We start from the raw sequence: 12,135 nt of genomic DNA, 5'->3' as shown, positions 1-12,135 counted from the left end.
TTGCCATAGTTAAAGTTTTCTTCATTCAATTTGTTAAATACTTTCTTTCACAAGGGTGTGATAAGAAAGGGGATAGAGTCACTTGGAAAGGTTATTTTCCATAGAGTGATATATGTATTAGAGAGTGAGTAAGGTACAAGGAAATCTCGGGGTGAGAATTTGTAATTGCTACTCTTAATATCTACTGAAGAAATCTCTTGTGCTGCAAGAGTACTAGACGTAACCTTTGGTGGACAAGAAGGTGAATCAGTATAAAAATCTCTTAGTACTCTCTTCTCCCTTATCTCTTTAAATTTGTTGATAATTTTTTGCATAACTTATACGCTGTTACTAACTCCGATAATTGCATAAAAATCTGACAAAGATTTAAGACAACTAATTCACCCCCTCTTCTCTTTGTTGTCATCTCAGTCTTACAATACCCCTTGGAATATCAACACTAGCTCGAATTGAACCAATGTTGGGACAAATGGTGTTATATCTTCATTGTCTCCTACTATATTGACTTCTGGGCATGTAGATCTTCTCCCCACAACCACCAATTTGGTATCCATCATTTTCTGTAGCAAAATTTTGAATTCTGCACAATCTTCAATTTCATGGCCCACTAAACCATGCATCTCACAACCTTCTGCAGTTTCTTTTAACACCTCAATCATATCTTGGTTGCACATTTCCGTGAAGACAACTTTCATCGGGGTGTGTATTTCAGACACATCCTTCAGGAAAGATTCCTCTTGAGCCTCTTCATCAACATTTACTTCATGGTTCCCATGATTTGGCAGAGGATTATTATTGACTTTGGCGCCGATTGTCTAAAGTTGAGCCATTTCGAGTCGATGAGGTGTTGTACCTTGAATTTCAAGGCTATGCAATTCTCTATGGAATGCCCCACAGTTCTAGAGTGGTATGCGTATGAGATATTGGGGTTGAACCGTGGCCCTGGATTTTTGGGAATTCTTCCCGAAATTAGGGCTATAATTCTTTGCCCCATGTGAATATGTCTGCATCTGGCATGGGGATAAGATCAAACACCATTCTCTTACCTTTAGTTGTTTGTGTAGGTTTGGTATTGATAATTATTGTCTGATTGCTTCTTGGAGTCGTTATATACAAAATATGTCTCGCCTTCTTTCTTCTTCATGAACCCTGGTTTCTTGGTATTTGCTTGGTCATCTGTAATCTTCCCGTTCTTGATCCTTATTTCGACCTTCTCTCCCACTCTTATTAGAGCATTGAGGACAAAGGCTATAGATTTTGCAGAGTGTCAACAAAAATAGAGTTGTTGTTCTTCTTCTAGCTTTGGAAGCACTTGAGAGGTCAATCCCCTCCAACGTTGTGTGTACTCTTTGAAGGTCTCTTGAGGCTTCTTGGACATGTTCTATAATTGTGTCCTATTAGGTGCAACATCTTTATTGTATTTCTATTGTCAAAAAAATGTGTTAGACAGGTCTAGAAATGTTCGAATGTTAGTCCTCTCAAGCCGACATTTTGCGAACATACATGTGCATGTGGATCTTTGGGCAGGTCGTCCCATTGTACTTTTTGAATTCAGGCACCTTGAACTTTGGAGGTAGCACCACATCCGGCACAAGGCACATCTCAAATGCATTCTTAAAGTCTGGAAAACTCGCTCCCTTTATTTCTCTATGCCTCTCCTCAATTAGGCTTAACTTTTCTGCTCTAGCAATGTCACCAAATTAGGGCCCTAGAGTTGTCCTATGGTATGTTATAGAATTTTGAAGGTGTGGTGCAGACCTATTAACCGCAACCTTTTGAGAGGGTTCGTAGGTGGCGTCTTCATCATCCTGTTCATGTTCACCTTAGGTGTTGGCTGCTCCAGATGAGCATTAGATTGACCGTAAGGTTTATTAAGCTCGTCCTCATAAAGTGGAACATAATTAAAGGGCATCCCATAGAAGGGCCACTTCATTGCTTATTCCCTTAGATGCTTGTACCAGCTCCTTGACCAGAGTTGCCCCTTAGGAAATTGAGCGAGATTGCTCTATGGTCCCACATTGATAGTTTAAGTGTTTTCCCTCTTCTCACTTTGCAATGCCTTGAGCATGTTGAATATTTCACTCATTTACGCCTTAAGTTCTACTAACTCGGACATGTTGTCCTTACTGGTTATAGACTCTGCCACTTTCTTTGCTAGAAACCGAGTGTTATAGTGGTGCTTTGAGGCAATGGTTTACCTGGCTTGTGGAGAAACCCTTCAATATAAAAAAAAACACTTCATCCCGCATTTGATGACTAGGAAGCACTATTCCTAGGTTGCGTGTGATTGATGACAATCTTTAGAGGAAACACTAGATTTCGGACCAAGATTGCATCTTAAGACTAGTCTGTAGTGGTGTATAAGTAGTTTGTGCCATTTAGCTCTTTTTTTATGTACATAAGTGATGCCCTTGAGTGAAGATGAAAAGATTCTGATATTTCATTCATTTTTTTGAAAGACCATACAAAGTAAAGGTAGTTTACATTAGACATTTTTATTCCTCTTGCTTCTAATTCGAAATCTTACAAGTACAAATAAATGTTAGAAATGAATTTCTCTGTTGCTTTCCTTCCTCCATCTTCTTACTGTCGGGCTACTTTGGAATAATTAGAGAGGAATGCTTCTAGTGTTGGTCTTCAATTAATGTTAAGGTTTGCATTGAGTTCACATCTAGCCTCACCAACAATTTGTAACCAATCATCTACAAAATCCTCGAGCCCGTTAATCACGTCGTTGCATCTTCTTTGCCATTGCTCTTTGGCCCTTTCACATTCCATAAGAGTTTCATCCCAACCTGCGGTCCATTCTTTCTATTTCTTCAAGATTTTGTCGTATGCCTCCGTAAGATCTTTCAAATCAGCAGTAAGTCGATTTTTTCTATGGTTGGTCCTTTCCATGTCTAACTGATGGTTTGCCACCATCTCTACTCCTCTTCTATGAGCTTGTTATGGGGCCGCTTGGTAATCCCTTGTTGTGCTCATTGCTTAAGAAGCCTCTTTCTAACTCTGTTCAAGATCAACCATGATTATCTCGAAGTTTCTCTCATTTTCTTCATTTCTTGCACATTATTCATAGCAACACAACTTTTGGCTTTCAGCCATTGCTTTAGATCATTGTTTTCTCTTATCAACTTGAACTTCTTAGATTTGGAGCACATTCTAGCATATTTCTTAGATTTGGCTACCTCCTCATGTAAATTTTTGCTGGACTTCTGGAGCTTCTCAATGGTAAACTCATATTTCTTATTTTGATCTCTTGCCTCCTCTAAACGAGCTTCCAAGAGTTTACATTTTTCACGCCACATGATTTCATCTAGTGAGGGGCCTCCATTGTCTTTAGGCAAGGTGGGCTCTAGCATACAACTCTTTCTGATTCTCTCGTTCCTCTAGGTTTTGTGTTCTTCGGTGTAAAAAGTCTTACGCTCCCCCAACTTGTTTTCTCCAAATAAGCGGATTTGTTGTAAAGCCTTCCTTGTTGATTCTACAGCCCCTTCAGGAGCTACTTCATCCTTTTACCAAAAGAGGAACCCCTACAACTGGTCATCTCTTATTCGATTTATTCCCCACTTCAGTTGCCCAAGTATTAGGGCTAACTTAAAGCAATACATCCTCTTGGTCCCATGAGTATCATATTAGGATAACCTCTACAAGAATACATGATTTTCTCATGGTGATCATACAAGCAACACTTGGTTCCAAAATTTCGAGGGGGGGGCTTCGCTCATTTACTAAGTTGTATTTCTTTTGTGGAAACCTTCTTAAACCTCCTAAGCGCATAACGACTTCCTAGACCGTAGGAATGATGCTTGAAACGTGTCATCATCAATATGTAGAGCTGCTGAACATAACACCTGATTTCATTACCACCTATCAAATAACCTTTCTAAAATGATAGAAAAGACTCAGCAAGTACGGCAGATGTTGGGTTGACTTCAAAGCGAATGAACTTGTAGAAAACATTGAACGCTGATTGGTCTATCATGTCATTAAAGAAGGGAAACATGACCATCCCATAAATGGCGAGAGCAGATGCTGGTTTGAACATTTCCCAATTTTGTTGCTCTTCCATTTTGAAAATATGCTTTTTCAGAAATACCCATTTGAGACCTAGAGTTATGGCTTGTTTTATAATACTGGATGGTTCAGGTTGCACCTTTAGAAATTTTTCAATAGTATCTTCGTTAACTTCCATAGGTTTAGTGAACATATATACCCTCAGTTTATCCGACATTGGTATTTCTAGCAAGATTTCATACTCTTCGATAGTAGGCGTGACATCAACATTTGGGAATTCGAAGAACCTTAGTCCAGTATTCCAATACTGTGCCATGGTGGCCATAGCTTTTAGGGTCACATTGTCCACAAGTATGAGGATAAGATCTATCAACCTTCCATACTCTCTCATAAACAGCTCTTGTATCTCATCTAGTATTCTATGCATGCAATCAAGAAACTGACATCATTACTATGCACTTCTACTTTTGAACATTTTCTTGCGTACAAAACACTAGTAGAGACTTGAATTGGTAAGGTCATCTTGTCACTTTGTTATATGAAGACGATCTCTCGAACAAACCTGGAAAAAACTATGAGACAAGAGTTAGTAAAATGCCATAAATGAATGCATGATAGTGCAAAAGTTTAAGAATGTGCCAAATCATAAGTGCAAAGTGCAGGCCCTAAGGTCAACGGCGTGTCCACAGGAAACACAACCTCATTACAAAATAAGAGTTACCATGATAGATTGACTTATTTCATATCGTTCAGGTTGACTAGGGACAATGGTTTTCTTGCCCCTTGCTTTATAACATCACTCTTGGGATAAGAGGTCCCATTATGAGTCTATTTATGAATATGTCGTCGTCATGATAGAAAGACGTTAAAACACTATGATATCACTTAGGCATAAGTGATGGTGTTGGTAAGTTCCAACTCATGATGAAGAGCCAAATAATGGAAGAAAAAATGTGAGGGTAGAAGCATGTTTCTTGTGCTTCACATGGACAAGTCTTATGATGGATACAACTATAGGACACATTCCTAGGATGGGACGGTAGGGTATGTTTAAAGTGGAATCCTTAACAAGTTCTGGACTCCTAAAAAGTCACCAAATTGCATCCTCCCGTGAAGGAAAAGAAACCCAAATATCATAAGTTAAAAACGTGAGGAATCGAGCCCCATCGAGCATCTAACCTATGATACCGGTAATAATCTGATCGGTCCATCACGCCAATACAAGATTAGGCTCATGTAAGGCAGATGTCCCTTCTAATCATAAAAGAGATATCTCTAATACCCGAGTATAGAACATATGTGTGTGTGAAGGCACTATGTATTTATATGTTGCGTGTGAGAAGCATACAAACTTTTTTTAAAGATAAAACCCCCAATGCTACAAAACAACCTCAAAAACATATACATAAACACAATAACTTATATAAAATAAAAAAAGTAAAACAACAAGCTTTAAGGGGTACATGTGAATTTATGCGTTGCTTTAGGCTTGACTCTCTTAGGATGTCCCAATAAAGTCGCCAGCTGTCGCGCCCCGATTTTTGGCCGAATACCGGTCACACAACTAGTTGGGAGTCGCCACCACATTTTTACGGTAAAAACGTAGAAATCCCTTTTGTGCCCAAATATTGGATAGATTAGCCTTTGAACAAGAACTCTACACTCGGGAATCGGTTACGGATCAGGGTAGGTATTAGCACCACGTTCGCCCGTTATCAGACGGTACCCGCATAAATCGCATAGAACTAAGTATACCCAAAAGCTTATTTAATCAAGTAATTTTTATTGAAAGAAAAGATATTTTTTTATTTTTGTGTCTGCCAATAGTTCATCTTGTTCCAACGTATCCCTATGTGCAATAGGGAAATCAAGACTACATAGTTTTTTGTAGAAAAATATTTGGCGTGTTGGATTAATTTTAGTTATGAAAAGTGATTTGAGAAATTTGTAAGATGGTTGTGAGTAAGTATGGTTAAAGAGGGAAATACGACTTTACCCTACATCATTATTCCCACATTTAAAAAAGAAGAGGTAGTACGACAACCACTCACCGCTTTTAATTAAATAGGATAATAAGATAATGGCTTGATTTATATCGTCTTATCCATATTAGCGAGAAAGAAGAGGCAGTACAATAGTCGCTTACTGATTTATTACAAATATGATAATAAAAATAGGACTCAAGTTATCAACTGATAGGGTTAAGAAGGGGATACAACTTTGACCTACATCACTTTACGCATTTAAAAAAGAAGAAGAGACAATACAACAACGACTCACCGCTTTTAATTAAATAGAGTAATGAGACAAGATCTTGGTATATATTGTCTTATCAATATTAGAGAGAAACAAGAGGCAGTACGATAACCGCTCACTGTTTTCCTACTAATAGGATAATAAAATAATACCCAAGTTGATACTCTTCTCTAATCTTAGAACTAAAAAATTTATTTTTTGTTTGAATTAATTTTTTGAAAAAAATCTACTATTTTAAAGATTTATACCATAAAATAATAATGATTGTGACCCTTGATTCACACATTAAATATAATTTCAGAAAATAGATCTTATTTATTGATGATTTAAATAAATATGACACATATTAATTACTGACAGCTTTGATATTTACAAAAGTGACATTAATGACCTAATTGATTATTTTATTTTTGAAATTGTCAAATGGAATTTGTTATTAAAAATTAGGGTAAGAATTTTAGAAGATAAGGATGACACATACCATCTATCATCTATCGTCAATCTCATTATCATAGAAAGAAAAAATAATATGACAACCGCTCACCGCTTTTTTATTCGAATGGAAATGAAGATATGGTTCAATTCATTCACCGATCTCCCAAATTCTTACCTTAAACACTATTTTTACGCTCGAGTAAAAAATAGAATCATTGGTAAAAGAATATACGTATTTTTGTTATTTTATTATGATAGTTTAATGAATTTTCAAGTGACTATAAAATATAAAAATAATAAAAAGTATAAAGGAATGGATAAAAAAAAGTAAATCAAGCAGGAGATAAGCCTAATCCTAATACCAAACAACAACCTAAAATGGTTATACACATATATCAAATATGAACATTATAACTAGACCCAAATGAAAATAAGATTACTCATAGTATGAAACAAGATAATTAGTACATGACAAAAAATAAACAAATAATATATGCTGAATAAATAAATAAAACAATAAGAATTAAAATAAATAAATAAAATGAAAAAAAGAGAATAGAAATGTAAAAAATATAAAGGATGGGGGTCGTCTTCCCCACCTGGACTGAAGGTCCAGGTTCCTTTTTTATGGCAAAGTCGGTGCTAGAGAAGGGGAAAAGACATCCCGCTGGGAGTAAGGTATCACCGCGGTGAGGCGGAGCTGGCCGAGATAGCCCAAACAGAGTTCGTGTGTTGCCGTCGGGACTGACCTTGAGGGCCAAGGCATCATGTCGGAAACACTGTGACATGCCGCTGAGACCAAATGGGGTTTGCTTAACGGTCTGGTTGTGAGCCGACGACCAAGCATGGTGTGATCGAGCCACACGATGACGTGAAGGCGACACTGCCTATGGAGTTAAAACCTCACTTCTTTTTGGCCCATGTTAGGATTCAGGCTTTGAGTTAATGAATAATAAAACAAAAGGGCATTTTACTGCAAATAATGTTACATCATGAAAAAATGAAAATATGGCAATGAACTAACAAAAGAAAATAGAGAATAAAGAATAAGGTAAGAAGTGAACCTAATGAAATTGCCTCTAGATGATGGTTCTCAATATAGAAGGTTCATTTTGTTATCTTTAAAAAAAAATCTCCTATCTCTTTATTGCTTTTTCTTTCTATGCTAATCTCTACCCCTTTTAAAAAAAAAAACTATTGCTTATGTGTTTTAGGATAAGTTGCCTCTTAGGTGTGCTAAGTGGGGCTTTATATAACCTGTTAGTTTAGGGTTAAGGGGTGGTTTTAAGTAATTATACTTTAGTCTTGCGAATATTTTTTAATCGCATTAGTCCTTGGACTTCTTTGAAATTAAAAAAAAAAGGCTCCAGACAAAAAATCACATACTAATTTAGGTTTTCTAATTAGAGTGTAATATTTATATACTAATAATATAAAAAATTTATTAGTTGTATTTGAGAAAATAAAAAATTCTCTCATATGTACATTTTTTTCTTCCAATTTTCCAAACACTAAACGGGTACATACAAAAAGTTTAAGGAACCAAGACACGTGTCAATCTATGGGCCTTTAGATTTGATGGAATAACAGACCCTAATTTGGACCCGACCATTGCTACATGTTATTCTCTAAACGACGACGTCAATGCCCCTTCGTTATTCTCTGATGATCAAACAGTGTCAATGTCCTCTCAGGATCAAGCCCTAGTATCCCTTCTCTCTCAGATTGCCCTTTCCTTCGATGGCGCCATTTTGGGCTTTGCTTTTGCCTACGCCGCCGTCCGTTCCCTTCTCAATTTCACCGCCACCTCCGCCGCACTCCGAAAGCTTCGCACCGCACCTTCCCTCTCTGTCTCTGACCTCCGTTCTATCCTCACCGAGAGCTCCGACGAGGACGGAAATTCCGGCGATGGTAAAATAGTAATTGTACGTGGTACCGTTGATGCCAAGTCCGCCGTTGACGGTAGCTGGAAAGCCTTGATGCCCGGCGTCTTGGTTTCTCGCGAGTCTGGTGATAAAGCCGTTGTTATTCAAAGAACTCAAACGGTAACTTTGGTTCGGTGTTTAATTTTGTTTGCTCGCAATTGTTCAAATTTTGGAGTGAAAATCACTTCTAAGTTTTAACCTAGGTATTGTTTGGTAACACGTGAGTTTTATTCCATAGTTGATGCATTTTATAATAATCAGAACAGAGTTGAATATTTTGGTATAAAATAGAATCATTCTGTTAATATTCTTTTCCTTTATATTTCACTCCGTTCTATTCGCGTGCTAAAAGCTGCCTAGCTCCTCCTAACCAATGCCCTTAATCTGCAAATAGCTCAACCGCTCCTTCATTGATTGATTTTGTGATATATTTAGGTTAGTGTTTTAAATTGCGGGTGCGGCGGTTATGTTGTGTTTAATGTAATTGTGGAAAATTGCAGCCACAGTACCTGTGTGGAGACTCCTGAACCGCAATACTGTGGCCACCATTGCAATTGAAGAATGCAATTTAAAACACTAGTTTAGCTCAATTACACATGGTAGTGGGTACTACTCTTGTTTTAGAAATTATACAGACCTTGAGATTTATGTTATCTGTTATCCTTAAACTTACCTCACCTTAGAGGTGGTGATTGAAATTACATTGGCCACGCTTGAGGGGAAATGAGTGAGTGTATGACTCTTGAAACAAGATGGGTATTAGGTATAATTAAGTTAAACCTCAAAGTTGGTCATTGTAATTTACCCTTTGTTTTATAGCTGCACTTTTTCCCAGGTTGCTTCTTTCCAAGGTCTCTGTAGACTCACCTTTTGTCTTATGAATAGATTTATTATAATGTTTTGGCCATAAGGTGTTATTAGCAATGTGTGCTCTTATTCTTGAGTAACTATATTGGTTTGTAAGAAAAGGATAGGTAATCAGTTTTAACAGTTTGAATCATTAATATCCTTACAACGATATGTGGCTACTTATTTGAGATTTGATTAAATTGTTTTTTCATGTCTTGGAGTGGTAACTTTTTTCATTGTTCAAAACAGTATAAATTTTATTCCAATTTATATCCCATGCAGTTTAGTGGCGAATTAGAAAACTAACTGTATTTTCTTTTTAAATTTTTAAATGTAATGAAGTGTATATACAATGAATGGAAGGGCTTATTTGGATGGACTTCTGATCTTCGAGCTATATTTACAAGATCCTGGAGAAAACAAGAGTCCACATCTTTAAGGAAGGTAACACACAACTTTTGTTATGTATTCAGGTTCACAGTGCATCAAAAAATTTCTAGTATAATTTATCCGCATGTGTTTATCCTATCCCAACTCAAGTCCCACATGTTCTTCCTTGCTCAATTTTCTTCTTCACTTGTTTTCTGCACCACCCTAGTACCATGTATTTTTGAAGTAGTGGTACTTCGAGGGTATTCACAAAAATGAGTATGGATACGCCAAGAATGCGATGCAATTGCATTGTACGAGTATCGGTATCATATACAGACTCATCACCAATTTTGGAGTATTTGTGCATCATAAGGGCCCATTAGTCCAGCTATTCTGCTGGCTTAGCATAGGCAGTAATCTAAATGATACTCAACTTGGGTCGGAGAATAGGTGCCTAAAGGATTACTATTTCTTGGGGTTTTACATTTGGTGAAAGTTTTGATGCTGCAGTAAATCTTCTGATGTGAGACTTTTAAGGAATGCTCTATTAGCCAATATCGTTGAATGTCATTCTTGTTATGAAGCTATTTATTAAGCTTGAATAAAGCATTTGGACCCTATTTTGTAATTAGTAATTTTCATCGATATTATAGGGATCATTTTAGGCGAAGCCTTGCTATTGTGCAACAAGTAAATAAATTCTAATTTGTATCATCAAGATTAAATGATACACATGACATTGTGACTTTTTAAGTAGTCATGTGACATATATATATAGTGAATACATAATATTTAATAAGTCCCATGATTGCTTCAATAGCTGATTCAGTTTTCAGAACCTTGGAATAGAGTCGCCATATTTTGACATTGATAACAATGGTGAAGTTACTATCCTATCCTGTGCAGTACACATGGGGACTTCCGTAGCTCAGATGTCCTAGTAGATTTTTTAATATCCATAATTAATTAGTTGTTTTCATACTATATAACTCACTCTCTTGCATCAAAATTATGCACCTTAGATATGTTTTAGCTTAGAATAACCCATTTTAGTGGAAAATGCCAAACGTTTTGAATATGTTTAATTATTTTAGTTGAATATTTGTCTGTGATTTTATGGTTATTTGCATATTTATATTATGGATGGACTTCTTATCTTCGAGCTATATTTGTGACATGTTTCCCATAAGATCTTGATCTTGACAACCTTGATGGAGTGTCTCTTTGTTTTTTATCTCTTTTGTTATCTTTATTTGTTTGAGAGTTCTGGTACTTATGTCATATTTATGTTCTAGGTGCCTTTTGTTCTCATTGATGTCGGGCGACGGCCAAATAGTGGATATGTTGTTGTCAACTTGGATGGATCAAGACATCCTTTACCTCTGACTACAGTTTATCATAAGTTGCAACCTATAAATGCTTCTCCTTATACTTTCTTGCAAGCACTTTTTGGCCATGAATATCCGGTGAGTTAAGATTCTCAATGCCTTTCTGTAATTGATAGCATTGACTTATGATCAATCTCAATACTTGTGTTATTTCACTCTTCAATTATCCATTTGGGAGTTTCACCTCTACTCTCTAGCAAGATTGTTTACCATTAGTATATCACAGTTATTGATTGCTGAATTTTTGACATATGATGTTTCTTTTCTGAAGGTTGGACTACTAGATGAAGAGAAAATTCTTCCTTTGGGGAAGGATATCAGTGCTGTTGGCCTTTGCAGTTTAAGAAATGGAATTGCTGAAATTAAGCCAAGCAAAGATCTACCATATTTTCTGTTAAGTTTCTTTTCCTTAAATAAACTATTATTTTGTTGATCATGGCAAAATCTATCTTCTTTTACCTTCATCATATGTGATAGACACTGGTATCTATGTAGAAGAGATTAAGAACAGAAATTGAAAGGAAAGGCCCCTAACTCAGAATCTACACGATTCTGATAGGGTTCTAGTACTTTTATTGAATTTAAGCAAGAATAGAAGTAGGATTACAAGATTTGTCCCCTCAAGGATCCCTGGATCCTTGTGTTCTTCACTGATTCCTAAATCAGTTGAATTCTCAAACAAAAGCTAACTTCTCCCTAACTAACTCTGCTATTTATAGCAGTTAGTTACCTAACTGATTCTAACTACCCAAGGGTAGGAAGGGAAAGTTGGTTATTCTATCCAAACTCTCCTCTTTCCCCTTTTATACACGTTTTTAATAAGTGGCTTAGTATTGGCCTTATCAATACTCCCCCCTAAACATTCTAACTTGTCCTCAAGTTGGAAACTAGGAAAT

At 36.5% G+C, this 12,135-nt stretch overlaps 1 protein-coding gene and 1 long non-coding RNA gene across 2 annotated transcripts in view; one reads left to right on the top strand and one right to left on the bottom strand.

The window, feature by feature from the left end:
- LOC109334355 (E3 ubiquitin-protein ligase SPL2) overlaps nucleotides 8,312–12,135 on the top strand; it is a 10,839-nt gene continuing 7,015 nt past the window's right edge. Inside the window, exons 1-4 of the mRNA XM_019570088.1 lie at nucleotides 8,312–8,750; nucleotides 9,822–9,923; nucleotides 11,147–11,317; nucleotides 11,511–11,632. Of these exons, the coding sequence (XP_019425633.1) occupies nucleotides 8,388–8,750; nucleotides 9,822–9,923; nucleotides 11,147–11,317; nucleotides 11,511–11,632 (758 nt within the window). The 5' untranslated portion in view covers nucleotides 8,312–8,387. The remainder of the gene's footprint in view (nucleotides 8,751–9,821; nucleotides 9,924–11,146; nucleotides 11,318–11,510; nucleotides 11,633–12,135) is intronic.
- LOC109334362 overlaps nucleotides 11,595–12,135 on the bottom strand; it is a 3,561-nt gene continuing 3,020 nt past the window's right edge. Inside the window, exon 3 of the long non-coding RNA XR_002106091.1 lies at nucleotides 11,595–11,691. This is a non-coding gene — a long non-coding RNA (uncharacterized LOC109334362). The remainder of the gene's footprint in view (nucleotides 11,692–12,135) is intronic.

Source organism: Lupinus angustifolius, chromosome LG02, assembly GCF_001865875.1.
Source record: "Lupinus angustifolius cultivar Tanjil chromosome LG02, LupAngTanjil_v1.0, whole genome shotgun sequence".
NCBI classification, from domain to species: Eukaryota; Viridiplantae; Streptophyta; class Magnoliopsida; order Fabales; family Fabaceae; genus Lupinus; species Lupinus angustifolius.
This window is presented reverse-complemented; position numbering and strand designations above follow the sequence as displayed.